This window comes from Aptenodytes patagonicus, chromosome 6 (assembly GCF_965638725.1).
Source record: "Aptenodytes patagonicus chromosome 6, bAptPat1.pri.cur, whole genome shotgun sequence".
Taxonomy (NCBI): domain Eukaryota; kingdom Metazoa; phylum Chordata; class Aves; order Sphenisciformes; family Spheniscidae; genus Aptenodytes; species Aptenodytes patagonicus.
In genome coordinates this window covers 30,295,091-30,316,719 of record NC_134954.1, presented here as the reverse complement: position 1 = coordinate 30,316,719, position 21,629 = coordinate 30,295,091, and the positions used below count along the sequence as shown (strand labels likewise).

The 21,629-nt window shown below is 43.4% G+C and overlaps 2 protein-coding genes across 6 annotated transcripts in view; both read right to left on the bottom strand.

Moving 5' to 3' along the window:
• UBXN7 (UBX domain protein 7) overlaps positions 1 to 3,779 on the bottom strand; it is a 31,387-nt gene extending 27,608 nt beyond the window's left edge. The window contains exons 1-2 of the mRNA XM_076341829.1: positions 3,691 to 3,779; positions 782 to 929 (exon numbers count right to left, since the gene is read on the bottom strand). Coding sequence (XP_076197944.1) covers positions 782 to 929; positions 3,691 to 3,763 — 221 coding nt within the window. The 5' untranslated portion in view covers positions 3,764 to 3,779. The remainder of the gene's footprint in view (positions 1 to 781; positions 930 to 3,690) is intronic.
• Positions 3,780 to 6,942: 3,163 nt separating this feature from the next.
• RNF168 (ring finger protein 168) lies at positions 6,943 to 21,617 on the bottom strand. 5 transcript variants are annotated; one of them, XM_076341824.1, is made up of 10 exons: positions 21,456 to 21,617; positions 16,981 to 17,130; positions 16,092 to 16,270; positions 15,393 to 15,503; positions 14,482 to 14,825; positions 13,508 to 13,584; positions 11,642 to 11,818; positions 10,816 to 10,940; positions 10,427 to 10,514; positions 6,943 to 9,759 (listed from the first exon to the last, which is right to left on the bottom strand). In XM_076341824.1, exons 5-10 carry the CDS (start codon positions 14,780 to 14,782, stop codon positions 8,692 to 8,694), a joined length of 1,836 nt encoding a protein of 611 aa, XP_076197939.1. In that variant the 5' UTR covers positions 14,783 to 14,825; positions 15,393 to 15,503; positions 16,092 to 16,270; positions 16,981 to 17,130; positions 21,456 to 21,617; the 3' UTR covers positions 6,943 to 8,691. The 5 variants fall into 5 exon arrangements, with proteins under 5 accessions (XP_076197939.1, XP_076197942.1, XP_076197940.1 ...); XM_076341827.1 differs by lacking the exon at positions 15,393 to 15,503 and adding an exon at positions 15,190 to 15,347; XM_076341825.1 differs by lacking the exon at positions 21,456 to 21,617 and adding an exon at positions 20,974 to 21,384.
• Between the last annotated feature and the right edge of the window lie 12 nt (positions 21,618 to 21,629).

Genomic DNA, 21,629 nt, shown 5'->3' with positions numbered 1-21,629 from the left:
AAATTTATACATGTGCTTCAGAAGTATGAGTGGCAAGAATTTTCTTTAAAAGTTAGTTGTCTTTTTCCTGAAGACTTTCATAAAGACAAAAGCATGGCTAGGTTTAATTTAGAACATTTAATGAACGTGACTTATACCAGTTAGCTTCCACTCAAAATATTCCATTTATCCCAAGCAGACACATTAACAGGCAGCACTGAAAGAGACTCTGCGATGCTCGAGTGGAACAACTCTCTTTTATTGGCATCTGATGTGTAAGACACTGATGCAGATTTTGTAGTTGCTTATTCTTCTGCATACTAGTGTACACAATCTAGCCTTTCCAGTGCCAAATCTGGTTACACTTAACACAATAAAACCCTTACAAATGGGACTAAGGCCACTACATTTATAAGAACCAAAACAACAGAACTCTCTAACTGCCAAATTAACGTAAAGCAAGATTGCTGGAGCAATTTAAAAGAATCTCTTACTACTGGATCCCCACTTTAATGTCTTGAGCTCTGTTTGCAAAAAAGGGTATGTATAACCTACAGAAAACTTCTGAAGTACATGCAAGAGAGACTAACTTATGTTGGTCTACATACCAACTTAAGTAATAAGAACTTATTACCCAGAACAATATTGGAGCAATCAATTTAACAAGATCATCAAAGAAGCATGTATTACATTGAGTTCACAGCAGGTCAGAAGTGACAATTGTCTTATTTGTTCTGCCTTACACTATTAAATTCTTCAGACAGACTACTCATTTATACAGACATGTTCATCAGGTACATACTCAGTGTGCGGTCGAACAGCAGACACCCCTGCAGAACTGGTGCTAGGCTCCTCTGCTATGCCTCCACCATCCAGAAACATGGTGACAGCCATCTCCAGATTGTTGTTGCATGCTTCAAGCATATGCTTTCCCACGCTTTCACTGGCACCTGTAATACCAAAGAAAAACTAAAGCATTCTTCAGAAAGCATTTTGATTGGAAATGCTAGGAACAGCTAACCAGCAAGCTTTCTCTCTCAAAGCATTAATAATTAGAAAGAACAGTTCATCAGTTGCCATTTATCTCTGAAGTACAACTATGAAATGAGACAAACATACGTATCTCACAGCGGAAGGGAATGCCCGCATACAGGACAGACAGACTTCTACCTTCCATCAAGAGAAAACTTAGTGGAAGCCATCTGAGGGGTTTTAGCATGGTTTTTCTTTTTTCCTAGAGGTCAGACCTTTTCCTGGTAGCCATAGTAGGCATACACAAAAATTGAAAACTTGATTTAACATTTTAACAGGGAGAATACTAAATCAGCTGGCTAGAGTTTTTTTACCCACTTATAACAGATATTTAGAGATGGAAGAAAAGATATCCTGTTTTACTGATTGCACTCAAAGGCAAAAACAAACCAGCAGAAGCTCAGTTCACATAAGAGGGGAAAAAAAAAGCCAAGAGGGAGAAAGTAGTACTTGTCTACACAGTTATTTGTATAATGACTAACATTTATTAAAATCTCTCCTAAATCCAGTCTTACTCTTGCTGCTCGGGATGCAACAGTAGTTCTTAGCATCACTTGTAACTCTTTCCTCCAAGGGTCAGCCTCGACCTCCCAGCTTCTCCTCAAAAACCATACCATCAACAGAAGCACCCTCATCAGTGGAAGCTCTCCTGCACCTAACCCTTTAAATGTCTACTTACTACAGCATCTGTCTCTATAGGTGGTGGACAGCCAAAGAGTTTATTTTCATATGGGAAGGCTGGTAGAGAGGAAGAGTGGCAAAATGCAGCTGAACCAGTTTGAGAGTAGCTTTTGGATCTGTAGTAATTCTTACTAGGTTCACTGCAGGTCATCAAAATGAAGAAAACACTTTCCGCAGCATCAGAATCACAGATAACATCAGTTTGGATGAAATGCATTTGGACGTTTCTCAGATTTTCTGGGGAAGACTCAAGAAGCTCTAGTTTGAACAGACTAGTAAGAGAGAGTACACTTTGAAACTGTTGAGTTCATTCAGTCCTAAGTGATCTGTACCACTACATTAAATCAGGGAGAAAGCCAAACTGTCCGAGGGAACTGGTTTCCCAAAAAAACAACCTGTCTTCACAAGCATACTCAGATGGCAGTCAGCTGTATTTTAAGACCTTAATCGAGGTGAAGAAAGTGCAAAATAAAAACTAGTGACATCTCAAAAAATTATGTGAGAGCATCAAGTTCGCATTCTTCAAACAAACTGCTCTTTGGTATTTTCAGCTCAGGAGTGACAGGAGTGATTTTGTACACTTACAACTCAAAGCTGAAAGTTGCTAACACAAACCACTGAGGGTGTGTGCTTCTGAGCACCTGTCAAATCATGCCAGTATTGGCAAGACAAGCTCCATGACAACACGCTTTTAGATATAACCTTAAATTCTGTTAAAATGGAAAAACAAAACCTCAAAACTCTACTTTAATAGTGGATGTGTGAAGCCCAGCAGGTTTTTTTTCCTTTGTGAAAGCATAATAGAGGTGCTGTTACATTTAACATAAACCATCTGTATAAGCACAAAAAGCTGTCAGGAAGAGCAAACTAGCATGACTCGGCCTATTCTGGTTCATTTTTTAGGAAGTATCTCAGGCACTACTGAAAAGAAAACACAAGGCACACACGGGCACATACGATAATGAAAACCTATTTGCTGCAGGTTCTTTTTATTTGGAGGGTTTATTCTAAAAGGCTTCTTTAAGGACAGCTGAGTGATCAATAATTTCCCAGTGTACCCTACCGGCATGTTCACAGTGTACTAAACACCGTCAACATCCCTGTTCAGGATTTGAGTGCATCCAAGCTTAAGTACAGGGACACAACCTGAAATTGAGCTGGTTAGAATTACCAAATTAAAAGCAGTTTCACTTATATCAACTAAAAAGCCAAAGATGTTTTATTAAGCACTCCTTCAGTATTTGATATGCAATGCTGTAAGCAAGGTGGAACTACAGTGAAGCAGATTAAACGCGAAGTGGGTCAAGTGCTCCAAGTACACGAGCTAAAGCAGGAATTATCACCTGCTGTAAACTTCAATTTAAAAGCGACTTACTATTTTCGTTAGCAAACTAAATTCTCAGTAAGTCGACCGTACTTTAAGATACTTATGGGTTTTTTTAAATGCGGACTCAGGGTTCAGCTCCAGTCTCCCTCCCGGCCGTGAGCTTTATTTGCAGGAGCAAGACGCGGTTCCCGGGCCGGACCGGACCGAACCGCGGGGAGGGAGGGCACGAGAAGCTCGGCCGACCGGGGACAACCGAGAAGCGCTTCCAAGCCGCCGCTAAAAGCGAGGGGGACCCCACAACGTACAAGGCGGAGGCACCGCGGGTGCCCGGCCCGGGCCTCGGGCACCACCCGCCGCGCCGGGCCCGGGCCCCGGAGCGCGCCCGCTGACAGGCCCGGGCGCCGCCAGCGCCTCTCGCCTCGAGGGAGGCCGCGGGCGGCAGCGGGAGGGCCTCCCGGGAGACGGGGGGAGCGTGTCCGCCGCTCCGCCTCGTCCCGCGCAGCGCCTCACGCCGCGGCCCGCTCCTCCCGCCCGGCCTCCCGCCCCCGGCCCGCCGGGGCGGCCGCCCCCTGACGCGGCGGCGGGGGCCGGACGGGAGCCGCCCGCTAAGCACGCAGCGGCGGCGGCGGCCTCGGCCGAGTTCGGCGGGCCCCGGCTTCCGTGTGCCTCACCCGTGATGGCGGTGAACTGCTGGATTAACCCCTTCAGCGCCGAGGAGGCCGCAGAGCCCCCGTGCGCCGCCATCTTGCCGCCGCCGCACAACAACACGCACGCCACCGGCCCGCGCGCTCTACGCAGGCGCGACGCCCGCCCGCGCCCTTCCTCTGCCCGCCGCCGGGGAGGCGCCTCGCCGGGCCGCCGCGGGCGGGGCGGGACGGGAGTTGCCGTGGCAACGCGGCCAGCCCTGCTCTGTCGCCTCAGCGGCCCGGAGAGGCGGGAGTTGCCGTGGCAACGCGTCCCGCCTCGCCGCCTCAGCGGCTTTTCAAATGCTATCGCCGCTGGCAAGTTTCCCCTCTACGTTTCAGACCCTCCGCTATCATTAATCATGGGACTCGAAGAGCAGAGGCCTTAGCGGTGATACTGAAATGCTCACGACACGAGGCCAGAGCTTCCACGCGGATTTGCCTCGTCACAGATACCTATGCTGAAGTAAGGGGTCTGGCAGGCCTTTGCCCTCGCACAGATGCATGTACAGGGGCCTCAGGTGCCGCAAGGGAGGAGGTAGGACCTGAGGTGGCCAAGAAACGGTGTTGCTGCTCCTGTCAAGGGAGCTCATTGCAGGGCAGCCCTTGCTATTGGGATACTTTCGCTGTCAGTTCTTCAAAGTCAGAAGAGAAACAGCCTCAACAACAAGCACACCGGGTGTTTTCGATCCCTATGCTACCTACAGAAATTGCACACGTAGAAAAGGAACATGTTACTACTTTCAGTTGTTTTACAACATAGCATGGCATGTGGCTGGCTTGCTGCCAACACTGTCAGCAGGCTGGAGTGCTGAAGAGCGCCTTGTCAACCAAAGTGAGTACCACAGAAAGCAGAGGTTTCCTTAGAAGTCTAAGACCATTTAAAAACTTGCTGCCATGAAAGCAGGTAGATCTGTTCTCTCTCTTGCTCCTCTCCCTCCACACCTCCCATCCCCACACCAGTTCTGGCTCTCAGGGAAGCAACCAAGCCTGTCTAAGTATTTGGGTTTTTTGGTACTTGCTTTGTTTTCCTGGCAGTTGGATGAGCTGAACTTGTTCACAAAGGGGACAAATAAATCACTAGAGCTAGCTGAAGGTAGAAGGTGAGCTCACCCTTTTGAGCAGCAGTGAACCATTACACCAGCTCAGATAGATAGCCTAAGTACAGACTCTTGCTTCACAAACACCATTAAACCGGTCAAAGTTGATTTCACCTGCTTCAAAGTTCCCGGATCGTAGCAATGGAAACAGGGTGCTGGTGCAACCAAAATGCACTCAGCAGTGGCCATATTCCACCCTCCAACAAGAAAAATCCAAAAGGACAGGCTGAAGAGGTGCCCGGTGAGGAATATTATGCCATGCATGCAATGAGGAATATGATAATCTTTTGGGACCTGAGGGCTTGCAGTACCCCACCTCGGATGGGGCTGCTGGACTGGCCTTCTGGTATAGGTTATAGGTTTTGTGTATTTTGCAGTTAAGGTTGCGTTTTAGCTAATAATTGACTTTTTAGTCTTGCTTTTTTTCCATCCTGCTTAAAAAAATGATTCTTATGTGAGAGGTCATTATTACACTGAGAACAAAATCCAGTAAGTTGGAAAAACACAAATAACCCCCAAATACACCGCCCCCCATATATATACACACCAATGTATTGTACTATTGTATCTGTACTATTTAGACATTTAAAATTGTTAATTTCTGTAATTTTTGTATTTATTTTCAATGAATCACAGCAGCAGGATTTGCTATTGATGGCAAGGAAGTAAGTCCATGCGAGACTGAAGAGTAAGATGCAAAAAATCCCGTCCGCCCTCCCCCCCCCCCCATCAAACTTCTAAGTGGGATTAGTTTAGTGCATTTCATAAACCTTATATGGAAGAGACACATAACTGACACATTAAAACAGAAAAGAAAGAATCCACAAAACAGCTTGTGGAGGAAAAGGGAATGAAACTGGTGTTACATGCAGCAATCCCATACACATGGGACATGGTTTCATGTGCAGCTGAGCTAGTTGCACAAGGTGCATTGCTGCCCAAAAGGGAAATTATCCCTTTTCCCTTGCCCTGTCCCCCCTCAATGCTTCCCCTACCCCTTTAACATCTGGAACTAGATTGTGGAGAGTCCCTGAATGCCAAAGCTGGCACAAGCGTAGGAACCCTGTTATTGTCAGTGAGCTGTTATGGCAGCTCACTCCATGTTGTTGAGGTGTACTCAGCTAGACTGCATGATCCTGTGGAATTAGCGAGCTCTCATACTGTGTTTTTTAAGCAAAATGACTCCTATCTTATGACTAAGTGTATGTTACTGAGTGTCAGCCTGCTACAGGGACAGAGCTAGCCCCAAAACAATGAGAGCAGTAGGTTAAGTTTAACTCTAATGAAGATTAAGGCTGTTGGGGGATATATATTGCATTTCTAGCTTCATTCTTTTCAGCTCTTTAGTGTTTATCTGGATATATACCTGTATGACCACACATGCTTCCCTTCCTTTTTCACCAAGTATCTATCAAACATTAGGACCTGGCTGTAAAAGCAACTCCAAAGCCAGCACTGCTGTACTGGAGTATAATGATGGTTGATCTGAGAAAAAAACAGCAATTAACCAGGGTCAGAATTTCTAATACATGCAAGATTATTTCTTACATATGAATGGCCAGCTGTTCAAAATGCTTGAGATTCAGACTCTTTCAGTGCTAGATGTTAAAGGCAGTGATTGAGAAGAACAGGGCAGACATTCAAACCCCTTAGAAGGGTACAGCAGTACTGTCAGGACCATAGAAACCAAGTATCTCAAACTGCAGAGACAGTTGCATCAGGCATAAATTTTAGGGGTTTGGCAGCAGGTGGCTGCAGAGGTGACCTGTGCAGGAAGAGACCAGGAACTGCTCTGCACCACTCCAAACCATTTCCAACCTGCTCTGAAATCCTAAACAACCCATTACACCAAAACATCAATAAATCAGAGGAGCACATGGTGCCTCTGCTCAGGCATACTTTGGGCAGCAGTTGTTGGGAGAGGTGATCTTGGAAGGAGAAGCTCCATGCAGAGCACGGACCATCTTTCAAGCAAGTTAAAAATAAACATCAGACTTTAGAAATTCATTGTAAAAGGAGGCTGAATAGACTTAAAAAACAAAACTCCTTCTCCTCATCTGTTCTGAAAATTGAGAGTATACTTCTCACGTACTTAACTAGAAAGGCCGAGCATCACTAGCATAAAACAGTCAATATCTCTGCCTTAAAGAACGCTTTTAATTAATGAAGGATGATACTTAACTGCCTGGGTAAGACAGAAAACAACCCATACAAAGGTAAGGATTAAACAGAAACAGATCTATATTGAAGGCAGGCTTCCAGCACAATGGTTGAGGCAGCAAGAGGAACAGTGAATGATTTGCAACTGGTCACCTGTTGTAACTTTCTCAAAAAGCATCTTAGAATAGATCATTTATTTATGCGAAACCCACCATTAAGAGAGACACGCAGGCAATGAAAAAAAACAGTTCACATTTTTGGCTTGGTGTGCTGTTCATGCTTTCAATAACATTTCAGGTTGTGGGGGTGTTTTTTTTTTTGTAAACTTAAAACATCAGAAGATACTGATTTGAAGTATTTTGTTACAAATTTCCCAGAACTGAGTTAAAGTCTATAGATCATCAATGAGGTTCAAAAATAGTACGCATTTAAAACATCTGCAAACTTTGGTGATTAACACACACACTTCAGCAATGTAGATTGGTGCTCTGCTCTCTTTCAAACAGGTACAGTGGAAAAGTATCTCATTACAAGCAAAGAAAGGCCAAAAGATGGTTTCATAATAGCAACAGATAAAACAATCTAGCAAGAATACTTCCTCTGCTGAGAGGCAGCTGGTCAACTCTTCACGAGCCTCAACCTCCTACAGGCCTCAACTTCCCCACGTCTAAATTGTAATTCTTTTGAATGATGTTAGTTTTTAAACCCAACTGGAAGGCAGTATTTGGTAGTTCCTCTAAAAATGGGGGGGGGGGGGCAGTTACAGCCCGGCATGGTAGTTATGTGAATCTTTAATTATAGTTGCATCATGACTAACAACTCCAGTTTTCAGGTGCTTTTCCCCCTTTTGGTTTAACTTTCTCCATCGTAACTGTCTTCTGGACTAACTATTTTTTTAATATTATGTGGTTTTAATCAGGCTCAAACCAGTTTTGAGTATGAAAATTAAATAGTACTAAAGATAAGTAATATTCTCATACAAGAATAAAGTTGCAGAACACTAGCAATAAAAAACCAAAAGTATATTTTTCCTAATGACAGTGAAAGTCAGATCTGCAGAAGTGACCTCTATGACAGAGGTAAATACAAGCCCACAACCACTTACACTATTGGCACCTATGAAAGATCCTTGGCTTTGGCAGTGGGAGAATGACCTGGTTTTTCCCTCTTTGTCTAAGAAAGGAGTTAGTATATGAGAGGGAGAGGGAAAAAGTGTGTCTGCAAGACTGGCTGTCCAGTTATACTCTTGTTAACTGTCACGTGAACAATGCAATTCAACAAGTAAACTGAAACATGTTACTGGGATTTAGGCTAACGGAACAGTGGTTGTGCCATGTAAAGCTTCAATCTTGCAGTTGGCAGACAACTGGAAATACAGACTCATTTTTTTGCTTGTTTCCTCCGTGGAATGTGCATCCTTTCCATAAAAGGCTCTGAATTCTCATTCTAAGATAAGACCATCAGTTATTTTTGGTTTTAAACACTAACAGTATTCACATTCAAAATTATGTAAATGGAAGTGCTAGAAAATAACCTGTAGTCAAGAAAAGACCAATTAAAATTTTTTAAAGTCTGGGGGTGTACATTATTAAAACTTCTCAGAATACACAACTTTGTGACTCAAAGCAATCCCCCTCAAAACCAACAACTTCAAAACTGTTTACAGGAAGCTTTGCCTAACACAGGAGAAAACATTACCACGGTTTTAATTCTCTTTCCACCATGTGATCTACTCTGCAACAGAGCTTTTAAACATCTGAAGGATCGTCTTTTGCTTATTCTTAGGTAGTGAACAAATATCACTTGCGTCACTGGTATTAACCACACAATTCAAAACTTTTCCTCCCTTGATGCTGGGCGATTTCATTCGGACTCTGGTAGGGGACTGCCAGTTTTCATTGCAAGAACCTTTCCGAGTCTTGCGGTGATTTGTTTCAGCCTGGTTTTTTGGTACCTTTGAGTCTTTTGCCATCTTAGAACTTCCCTTTCTAGCAGGAGAGTCTTTCACAGACTGAGGTGGTTTGGTGCGAAGTAGGTACTCATCTGGAGAGCCCTTTTGTCGATTAAGTGTCCTTTCCTCCTTGTTGATCTGTTTTTGTAGCTGCAGAGCCAGAAGCCTGTCCTGCTCCTCTTGCATACGCCTTTCATAGAACTCCTGCTCAAAGGCTTTCTGCATTTGCAAGTTAAAATCATTTATCTGCTCCCCTTGGTCCTCTAAACTTTCAGGAGAAGTTCTTCTCCTTTTACCAAGCACGCACAAGTCAACCACTGCTTCAGCTGGTGACTCCAGCGACTTTCTTTTTGGAATCTCCTTAGTGTTCTGCAGTCTCTCTGGTTTCTCTTCATCTGAGTGTCTAGCCACCTTTATGAGATCACATGTTACACTTTTGCTGTCAGACACCACAGAATTTGTTGCTGACTGAATACAGGTACAAGTTTCAGCAGAGTTTTCAAGGTTTATGCTTTCTACATGTGTTAAACTGCCACTGTCTGACGACTCAATTCCATCATCTTCTCCTTTGGATCTACGAAGAGGTGTTCTAGACCCTTCCCCTTTTGCGATTCCATGAAGCGCATCTGGAACATCTCCTAGACCATTTGGTTCTGGTGTTTTTTCCTGCTTGACAGTGGCGGTCTCCCCTGAAGCTGAGGCACTGAAATAGTTCATGCATGATTCCAAAAACGAATCCTTAGCACTGGAATCTTTAATCACACCGGTCAGCTGTGGAGACAGTGTTGGCATTTCCTCTTGCTCATCTTGCCACGCAGAACTGCTGCCTTCATTGCTATTGGTCTCCTGAAGAAAAAGGAGAGACCACTAATAAAGTAAATTTATCAAAAGCTAGTGGGTATGAATAAAATGCAAATCTCACTTCTCAGAGCTGCACTGCTCATAACTACTCTGGGATATTAACTTGGATTCTTCTCATAATTGTTTAATAATAATGAAAATATTTAAAACAACCTACAAAAGCCTAGCTAAAGGACGGAAAACACAGCTGCAGCATTCTCCTCTTATCAATGACTCAAATCAACTGTTCAAGGTATTAGCCTGCTCATCTTCTTTTGAAACTTAACAGGAAAGATCAGACAGACAGACATATGGAATGATGAAAATCAGAGTGCAACCTCCTCCAGTGAGCTCCAGAACCATCATGTTAGTTTTATACACCATCGGTTGCAATCCAGAGCTTGCTGAAGGCATTCAGGTAAGGTACTTGTAAGGCTACACAAGGTGATTATCGAACTAAGCCATAGGTGTGCATCTGCGGACTGTCAAGCACGGTTTCTTCTCTTTCCACTTTGGGGAATCATGAATATTGAAGGTAGTTCAAGAAGGGCGAGATAAACTGTCCAGTGCTGATGTGCAAGGGGAATATAGGATTATCGGCAATCCTATAGGCAAGGAGAAAATAACCCATAATTACTAACACTGAGATTTATAACAAAATGATTCTAGTTACCACAGAGCCAGAGTCACTCCTGCCTCTTTCTGTTGTTCTAGAGAATGATGCTGATCCCAATGTATGAAGCAGCTTTGTAGACAGATACCTTAAAGGGGGGGGAAAAAAAAAAAATACCTTTTTAAACTTTTTTTTCTTGAATTGTCAGTCTTTTGCATTAATGAAGATCTTCAGGTTCATTCTGACAAACGAAAATAAGAGAAGGGCAAGTGTTTCCCTTCTCCTCCATATTATCCTACGAGGAGACGTTTTAACATTCAACAGTTTACATTTGCCCCAGATTATCCAAGGAAGTTGGATTACAGGATTCCAAAGAAGCAAATAGAGCAGAGGGACACTATACCAACAAACAGACCAATAATTAAAGAAGAAAAACTTGAATTACTTACTTCTGAATGTCTCCAGAGTTGCTTGGTTTGTTCTTCATCTTACACAAATTAGCTGGGGATGTTTCAGATGAGAGACTGCGTGCTGGTGAAGGACTGCTGAGCACATGTCCTTTGGAATCGTCATTCTCCGATGACAAGTAAAAATAGCATTATATAAAACAAAACATAACAGAAACTGGAAAAAGCCCAGAGAACTACTTTGTTTCTGCTGCAGAATTAGTTACTTTTGTCCAAAGAATTCTAGAACTGTAAGTAATGGATAGTTATGGAATAAGAAAAGTTACATGTTCTGTACACTTTCCTGCACCTGGCATTAAGGGACAAGAGGTTTTGCTCAACTAAGTACACAGGTTTCATCATTAGGACTATTATCAGGTAGCAAAAACCAACCAACCACAACCCCAAAACAAATTAACAAAACAAACAGAAAAACCCCAAAACATAAGGTAAACTTCCATCGTATGTTCCTTTTTTTCAGTATAGGTTATAGACATCAGTTTCTTCCAAAGAAATATTTTTAAAATCATGGGGAAAAAGAAGTGTTGAGAAGAAAACCAATGTTTTAAAATGTTTCGCAATGAAAACATCCAGCACACATTTCAAGTGCATATTACACAGGTAGAAATGTTTGGGGTACTTCATCCTCCCGCTGGTTCTTCAAAAGTTAATGGTCAATCAAGGATCTAAAGTACTGGGGGCTGACAACAGCTTCCAACTACAATTAAAATAAATCTAAATTATTCAAAATGTTAACTTTTGCTCTGTAAAGTCTAAGTTGCTTGCACTATATCAATGTTTTCTACTGTCCCCCTTGATCCTAACTCACCAGACTGTTACTCAGCTGCCATGCCAACTCTTCATCTTGTTTCAGCTGTTTCTCCATCTCCCTCCGTCTCTCTTCTGCCAATCTGTGTTCCTCCTCCTCTTCTGCTAGAAGCCGTTGAATGTATTCCTCACTTGCCTTGTTCTCCTCTTGTTCATGTGCTCGCCTTTCTGCCTCCACCTAAAAAAGATTTTTTTTTAAGGTTACTACTATAGAACCACACTTTACACCAGAACCTCTCAGCTGACGCTTCTTAAATGTGAACAATCCACTATTCACAAAGATGCTCTGCACACTTCAAAGCCAGTATTTAACTACACAACTCTGCAAAGATGTAAGAATCAAACTGATACTGCGTGTAGAGTCTTCAGTTTGATAAGTGACCTACCTTTTGGTTTCTGTAAGAGTACACCATTAACCGTGGTAGCATGCGAGGTTAAAATTCATTTACTCACCTTTGAAAATGTTAGTAACAAAAACTAAGATCTCCAAATACATGGATCTATAGAGAAACTCAAATTAAGATTCTTTGTAAGGCTGGATGCCAGCTAGACCACAGCGTTTGCTCAACCTGCTTGTATCATCGTAATGTCAATATTAGCACAAGATGCCTAAAAGACAGCACATCTCTCTCCTGAGTCCTTCTGCTCTCTTGAAACACACAAAACCCAAAGCAGCAGACCAAGAATTTTAAATCTGCCTTCTTTACAGCAGACATCCACTCTTGGTAAATCAGTTATCAGTAACTCCACAAGAACAGCAAAGTACTTCAAGAATGAATAAAGCTTTCTTAACTGGGTAACGGAATTTGGAAATCTGCTTTACAGAAAAGTGTCAAGCTGTAATACTGCACAAGCTATGTTAAGTCTGAGTTTGTTTCAAATCATGTATTGATGACTTATGATTGGCACTAGACACCATTACATATTTCACTGGCACCATCTCCATTAACCATCAATACTATTGCTGCCAATCAATCTTATCCCGTAACTACCATAAAAGAGAATCCCACAGTCCTCTGTTTCATGTACTCCCCCTGCTCCTGTAACAACCAGCAATGGGGCTGTCAGGGAAAGGAGCACTCCGATACTACTTCCAACTATAATTCTTACTACTGATGTGTCTGAATTGGAGGAAGAAGGATCCTTTAGATGCTCAGACAAACATTAAGACTTCTTATCTTTTCTCAAACCAAATGAACGCAGATAACACGGGGAGTGAGCAAATAGGAAAGAAAATGCTGTATGTTCATTACCCAAGTTCATCTCATTGTGGTATATTACTTAGGGAAGGAAATCAGGAAGGCAAGTACAAGACCAAAGCCAAAACTTGCAAATTTTTACATTTGCTAGCCTGAAATACTTCACGTGCATCTGAGGACCTAAAAAAGGCATTTTAGTATGTGCAGGCAGGGATGCAGACAGTGAAAGGTGACACCCTAACCCTGAAAGAACTCTTCTGCAGAGTTTTGGGAAATGCGAGGTATTGACTAATAGAGACCTGCCTGGGCATTCTGCTGTGTCTGTACCTCTATGTGTTTCCTAGCCTGCAAAGCACACCTACTTGCAGGGACAACAAGACGGCATATGTTACTGGACCGATTGATAGGGTGAGGTAGGAGGTATAGATAAACTAGCACAAGAAAACTTGAGACATGTCACCTTCTGTCAAACGCAAGAAAGTCTCTCCTCTTCCATAAAGGATAAAAATTTAATTCATGCTTCAGGAATGACCAGTGTGTTCTTGCAGCAGCAATGCCTTTTTAAGTATCTTTTTTTTTGTTAAATAACATTACAACTGTTTGTGAGAACAAACAAAATAACTAGATAACTAAAGCATTTATGCTTTTAAATATATTTTTAGACTTACCTTGCTAATCTCTGCTTCATATTCCTGCCTCAGTTCCCCAGGTTTGCTCAGCTGGTGTTGCGGATGGGGGACACATACTAAATGAGAGGAAAGAAAAAAAGAAGCGAGGAAAAAAGCAAGACCATGACAGTCAACAATGAAAGATTTTAACAAAAGATCACTTCCACACCCTGTCACAGGAATGATTTGACTTAAATCAAGTGCTGTGAAAAAAAAGCACTTTGTGTTACAAAGGAACAAAATAAAAAAGCACTGTGTAACAGAGTGGCAGGAACAGTCAGTGTTTTCCAAGCACTGTAGGCAGAGCAAGTATGTATGCTGACCATAACTTATGTCTTTCACTTTTTGTGATTAAAAAGACTTCATAACACTGCAAGTGTAACAACATGTCATAGAGCCAACCTACCAATTAGCCTCCCCCAACAGAGCTTACAACATAATAAACCCCAAAATCCTTCTTCAGAGTTAATCAGATTTCACTTCCTTTTCTTTGACACCACAATTTTAGGCTCAGAGACTCCTGCATAGACTGAAGCCCTGGCATTTCTAACCAAACAAATTAACAGCATCTAAGAGTTGAAAAACTTTTAACCGCTTCACTTACTTGCTAGTGATAAACAAACACACACACTCTCCACTTACAGATTTTACAGCTAGAGTAGTACCAGTAATGAATTACTGCCTTTGCAAGGACAGGCAGCCATACACCAATGCTTTGTGCAAAATGCATGAACAAATATCCACTTAAACGATCAGACAATATAACCTACCCTCTGTACTACAAACAGAACAGGCACGGACGGCCATTTCTCTGCCTTCCAAGCCCCTTTCACAGGAGAGCTCTGACATTGCATTTTCTAGCAGTAACACAGCCTGACTATGCACAGTTTCTTATTTCACAACATCCAAAGTCCACCAACAGTAATTACTTTGGTAAAGCAGAGACATCCCAGGACAAGTGACATTTCACTTACTTTCCTCTTCCAAATCCTGTCCATTAATCCTATGCTCACACTCCTTCGGGTAATTCTTCTGAATCTTCTCCCAGAGTTCCCAGTTGATAAGAGTATTTCTGCGGGCATTATAGCGTGCCCAAGAAGAGACTCGACGCCGACAAAAAGGGCAACAAAGACTGGCCTTTTCAACGGTCAGCTGGAAACAAGAATTACAGAGGGTATGGTTGCATGGCAGCGTGACGGGCTCCACAAAGATCTCCATGCAAATTTGGCAGAGGCAGTCAGACAAGGAAAGTGGAGTCTCCGATTTCTTCGACATGCTGGCTCGAAGTAGAGGAGCAACACTAGTACAACATCAGTACCTGAAAGCAAAAAGAAACATGTATTTTACTTCCTGTAATGAATATAAAAGAAAATAGAAAATGCTCAGTTTTACAGCTACTTTATGAAAGCATTAGTGGATTTAAGAAGTCTGCTTAAGTGGTTACTTTTGCTCATGATCCGAGAGATTCTCGGCTTTCAGAGGAAGACGCAGGTCTTTCCAGAAGACACGGAGAAACTGTAGCAGGTTTTCCTACTGCAGTTTCCTGTGAGTCGTAACAGGTGCTTCGGGGATAGCAAGGAGGTAGTAAGGAGAGTGGGAAAGAAGGTGAGAGTTCTTCCAGCATTTACTCTCTATTAGCGACAAGCTATGCTCACGTTTGGTGGATATGTTATCACAGTTACCTTAACCTTCCATTCAGCCAATTTTTCAGTATATGCGCGTCCTTCAAAAGCTGCTTCTGGTACAGACTTGGTTCCAGCATATTCTCAGGGTGAAAAACAACATCCCTATGCATCAGAGAGGAGATTCTTCCTCGTTCATTCATTTGTTTAAGCTGGGACTAAAAAGTCAAAATACTTTTTGTTAATATAAGCAAAGAACTAACCAATGCGTTCAACACTTCAGCATCTTCTTGTACAGCTTAAAATGGTGGGGATCATCCAGCCTTTCTATCACCAACCCTCCTCACAGGCTTTTTCCACTTGGCCCAGAAATACTGTGGAACAGAAAATAAAAATAAAAGACACATACAGCAAAAAGGATAAAAATACTGTTTTTTAAGTTACAGGAACTTAAGAAAGTTCTTACAAGCTTCTTAGAAACAGCCAGCTTCACAGAGACTTCACTCAGAGGTCCTTCTTAGAGAAAGACTGCAATTTCAGTCACACAGGAACTCAACATGGCAACAAATATACTTCGAGTTTTATTGTTATCAACAAAGGGAGAGCAGAAACACAAAGCCTTTAATTTTTTTAAACAAGGATGCTAGATAACATGAAAACACCCAGTTTTACAGGTGGTTTGTTAAAAAGATCTAGTAAGTCTATGTATACTTGTTCTCGACTAATTTCAATTTGTATATAGACAGAAAAAATAACGCTTACTAAGCCCCTAAGATGTGGATGCCCAGAGGAAAGGGCAGGACGGCGGGGCAGCCCCACATCCCATCGCCGGGGCCCAGCACACAGGGACGCCGCTCCACGGCGACGGACGCGCCGGCGGGAAGAGGCTGGGTCCCCCGCCCGGCGGCTGCCCCCGCACATCCCCGGCCCCCGAGCGGTCAAAGCAAGGAGTCAGCACCCACCGAGCTGCAGCTCCACGGCGGGGACGCGGCGGCCCTCAGGCCTGGCGGCAGGCAGGGCCGCGGCCTCCCGCAATGGCCGCCGCCGTGGCGCTGCCCGCCCGCCGGCCGCTCCGCCCCGTCCCTCGCTGACGGGCCTTTCCCGCCGCCCAGCCTCTCGCTCCTCCTCCTCCAAGCCGAGCCTGCCGGGAGACAGAGACCGAGGGCCCTCAGGCGGGGCAGCCGGGGGGAGGCAGGCCCACCCCGGGTCTACCGGCCCTCCTCCGCCTCACCCAGCCCCCGGAGCCCGCGGCGGGCCCTGGGGCGCGCGTCCGTCTCCTCGCGGTGCTGCAGTATTATTGTCTAAACAAGTATTTCAGCCATAAATCGTTTCCAACAGATCTTGCTGAAAGGCAGCCTGACTAGAGCCTGTTGCCCTGGGTGTGCGGAAAGGAAGAGCTGCTCCAGAAACTCTCAGTTGGAAGATGGAAAGACTAAATATGTGTATTAACAAAGCCTAGCCTGGGTGCTAAAAATGTGAATCTTCTAGCCTTATTTAACTGGAGAAAGTAATCATAGTGTTAATGAGTTGGAGTTTTTTCTTCCTTCGCTTACTGTGGGACAGAGCTATGCAAACAGACTTGATGTCCCTGCTATCTTGGAAGCGGCATGGCTGTTTTTAAACCACATAAATATTTCATAGGCTGTGTTTTGTTTTTTAAAGAAACAATGATCAAAGGAACTGTACTTTTTCCTCATATTGCCCATTTCTGCAGTAAATAGCAATCCCAACTGGGAAAGGTATGTATGTCAGTATGGGTTGCACAGCCTCACATTGGAGTCCACCCACAGTTACACCAGTGTCACCTGCGCGTGCAGGACGAGGACTGACCCATCCCTCCCTTGTGCTCACCTCTCCCCTGGCGCCCACGGCCACGGAGCGTCCTGGCTCATCTCCTTCTCCAGCATCTTGGCCTGCAGCTCAAACTTCTGCGCCAGTTTCTGCAAGCTTGAGTCCAGGCCTGTGAACTGAGCCTCCAAGGTTTGCAGCTTGGTTTCTACTCTGAAGGATGGAAAACAAGGGCATTTCATAAGGACTTGGGCATCAATGGTGGTGCCTTCTGCCGTGACGGTGGGTGACACGTTGCACTGTGAACAGCTCCAGAACCCATTCTGACGCTCCTCCCAAGCTGTATGAGAACATACACCACTAGAAATTAAGGTTTTTTGACATGGCCCAGGTCTTTTTGGCCCCTCCCTGGTGCAGAGGTCTTGTAACTTGTAAATACAGATGCAAGGTTTGTATTTAGATAGGTCTGCAGGTCAACCATTTGCATCAATGTTGGTGGCGTAGTTTTTTTCTCTAATACACTCTGAGGTGATTTGTGCTTTTACTCGTAGTATGATCTTTTGAACCGTTTTCATTTGACATTGAGCAGAACTTCTTGTTCTTCCTCAAATTAAAAATTATGCAAATAACAAACAAGCCACCCGCAGTGTTCCTCTTCTCCCGTCAGCTCGTCCTGCTCTGGTTTTCCCTTTTATAGGACTGTCCTTCCACAGAACAACTGTGTGATAAGAAGACCTTAGTGAAACAGCAGTGAGAAAACTGTTTCGTAGCTGGTATTTATTAGCTGCTTTTTCGTTACTTTCATCTATTGCATTTCTTCTTAAAAAAAAAAAAGGGGCAAAAAGAAAACAAGGTGCCTTTTTGTACTCTCTTAAATTATAATCCTAAAGACAAGTTTTTGAGTTTGAGCTACTCCACTCCACTTTTGCTTAAGAAAACTGCCCAGTTTAAAAGAACTTACAGTGTTTAGGGACGAAGTATGAGGGAATGAAAGTATTTATGCTTTGTACCCGTTTGTTGCTCTTTACTCAAGAAGTAGGGTATGCTGGGCTTCTGTCCTTCTGGGGGTGGTTTTCATAAAGGCAGTTTTCTTTAAGTTTGCCTCAGTTAGCTGATTTACGTCAAGGCATGTTCCTGAGAATCCTGAGGGTCTCAAAGCTATCAAAATATGAATCATTCAAAGTTCCTTCCTAATTACCGAACAAACACCTCAGTACTGTGTACTTGACAAGCGATTTACTACTTGAACATCAGCTACTCCTTATAGACTTTTGTAATTTTTTTCTGCATTTTACTGGCAGAACTTCAGGCTGTTTCAGTTAAACGAAAACCATGCCATCAGTAAATTTTATTATGGGCAAGACCCTACATTTTTTTCTTTAGACTCTCTTCCTTCATCCCCAGTTTGCTCCACTACTTCGGTTACTATTGTTATTGTATTGTTCTAATGTTTAGGGAATTGGATTCTGAATTGTGACCTTCCTGTGTTAAACACTGTATTAAGGTCTTTACCTTGTTGTGGTACTATTTTGTTTATCTTTGGCTGAACTTTTTTATAAGGACAAAATACACAGTAGCTTTCAGGTGATGACATTAAAAAAAAAAAAACAAAACAAAACCCACAAAAAAACCCTCCAAACAAACAGAGGTAAACTTTAGGTTGTATAAATGGCAGATTACATAATTTACCAATAGTTTTCCCTTCTTTCATGCATACTCCACAGTATTTTAAAGCCTGTTGTTTTAAGAGAAGGACCAAGAACACCATTGCTTTGCTAACAGTAGCTCCCCCCTCTACTTGCCTTCCTCTTCTGCTTTGGGTACTGTCTGCAGTTGACCTGAACAAGGAGGAAATAAAAAGGCATAAACTGTGGCATATTTTTCTAAGTCTCCCTGACCTTAATTCATTATCTGTCTGGCAGCTTGTGCAGATCCTTGTCTAATGATTTTCTGTTGTTTCCTGAGGCTAGGAGACTCCTGTATGATCTTGTGAAAGCTGCTTACATCCTGATCTTACTTTGGTAGGACTTCTCTTGCTTCAGCAAGATTTTTATTTCTCAGAGCCTCCTGTCACCTGCTGGGTCACAGTAGAGATTCTGAAACTGGGTGTAGTTGTTACTGGGTGTTGGATTTCAACTAATTATCGTCCATCGTGTTGCACATCATTCCTGGACTAACTTTCGTGGGGGCTTCACCCATTCAAATGTATTTATGTGTGCATGCTTGCCATGAGAATTTTAGGACTAAAATAGGACTTAAATTGGAAAATTGAGCTTGTGTGATGTAGAAATGCAGATAGCTCAGAATAATTGGAAGAGCTGATATGTCATAACAGGATCGAGTCTGTCAACACAGAGAGAGCAAGTGCATAAGCTGAGGTGAGGTGGGTTGGTATTTGCTGTGAATAAGTTTCAGATCCACTTCATACCTATAGCTGCACAAGCAGAGAACAACAATGTAATAGGATAATACAATGTGGCAGTGCAGAAACCCCAATAGTAAAAGTTTTAGGAATAACACGGTGCAAGCACTCTTTGAGAGAGAGGGGGGAATTGTCAGAAAATGCGTGTATTCTGGAAGGTTTGCTGGGTGGACAATGAGTGCTGTCCTGGGGGAAAGACTTGCCTGAGAATTGCTCCCCGATTGCAGCTTTTTATCAGGGTAAATAAGCTTCCTAATGGCCCATTCCTGCGAGCTTTCTCCTCTACAAGTAATAGTAAAAGTTCTCAAAGATCTCATCATTAACGCTACTGTCAGGGCTGTAGTTGTTTTTCAGCAGCCGTTAGTTCAATGCTTTAGAATTTGACCAGTTTTATCTTCCCAGCACTTTTTTAATATGGGGTATATTGCCTGTCTGTAAATTATGCTTGCGTATTTTTAAGCATCTATAGCAAACATTTCAGCATTTGCTAATGTGTGTTCTAAAAGCACCTGTTCAGTTACACCATGGCATGACCCATCTCCATAACAAATCTTCTACAGCTTTTTGTAAATGCTGATAGAATCAGCGCTGCTGTCTCTTGATCCAAGTTCTGAATGAAACGAGGAAGAATGGATTAAACCTCCTGCTTTCATTTCAGTCACAACCTCTAAACGCTTCTTCCTTCAATGTAAGTGAAATTACCATAGAGTGGATGACCTCTGATGTCTGTCTAGCATATGCACAAACCACATCCCCACATTCTTTACCAGAAAGCTTTTCAAGTTCTTCTCTTCTTGTTAGCATACAGAACTGTACTTGTAAGATTTGCAGTAAGAGCTCTAGCACTCCCACTTTTCTGAAAGCGTGGTTGTAAGCGTAACCTTATTTCCGTGGTTCAGGCATTTACAGAAAATAACATTTTTCATTACTTTAGAGCTGTCGCATCGGTTTTATTTTCCAGGCCAACGCAGAGCCCCACACTTCTCCACAGCTCTTCCTGTACACTCACTTCATGGTACCAGTTAGATGCACACTTCTTCAATCAGTTTCCCACAGACTTAGTTTTCACTTTTCCTTTCAGGGGTGGTTCCCGTGTTTGTTTCTCTCTCTGGTCAGGTCTCTAGTTTTTGTGGTTACCGTTCTGTGAGTCGGGAGTTATAAAACCCGTTGGTGAACAACGGTAGTATCTTGACGAGAGGAGCAGTCTCTTACCAAGTCTATCAGCCGGTGCTTGATACCATTTGCACAGTACCTTTAAGGTAGTATATGAAAAGCCATATGTGAAAGTGCACTGAGAGGGAACACTGTCTTACCGTGCTCATGGCTTGCATTTGATCCCACGATTGTTGTCTGCCCGGCTGGTTAGAGACACCATCTACCAGCGACTGTGCTGTCGCACTGCAGCTGAACACGTGGACTGGTGCCAGTGGGGGCAGCTTGGGCTGGATTATTTTACATGAAGCCAATGAACCTGTCGGCCAAGCTTTCCTCTTCCGAGTACAGGCTTTGAAAATGGAAGGTGAGTCAGCGTCACCTATGTCCCAATTCCTCAGTGACAGTGATTTTCTTTCTTTAAACTTACAAGAAAGGTCTGTTCTCATTTTGTTTTTTTTTTGTTAATGATAGCCACTTACCTCCTACCTTTGAACCCTCCAGACTCCGAGGCATTTTCCCAAATTCAGTTCATCCCAAATCTCCCATTTACAACAGTAGCAGAGTGCGAACCCGAACTTCCCGTTACCCATAATCACCCAGCAACACTTCACGCAGTGACACGCCTTTGCTGATGGAGTAATTGCACAAATCCTGCAGCAAACTGCCAGGACTAGCAGTTTGCAGGCTGGCCAGAACGGCGTTCACGAAACAGTGCAGCTTGGGGCTCTATCCCCCTTCCCTCCCCAATGAGTAAAGGAGAAACAGAAGATTGCTCATGAACCGCTCCCTTCCCACATACACACAATGTATATTTACATCCTCCCTATTACCTCCGAAAATTTCCAAGGAAGCAGAGGTTTGTTGCGCTAAGATAGTCCTGTCTCCTCTCCCCGCCCCAGTCCTCTACACCCGTCGTCCTTCCCTGACCCTTAGCGCAGTCCTAGCACAACCCTTCAATGACCTGTTTAACGTCTCGTTCAGGGAGCGCAGAGAGATGCGGGCTTTAGCCATCCTCCTGGAGAGCACGAAGAGAAGAAATAAAAGCCAGAGTGGGCTTGATCCTCCCTCCTGAAGCAGGCAGCAACAACAGGGACAGGGGATCTGACTCCTGCTGGAGGTTGTTTGTATCAAGGCT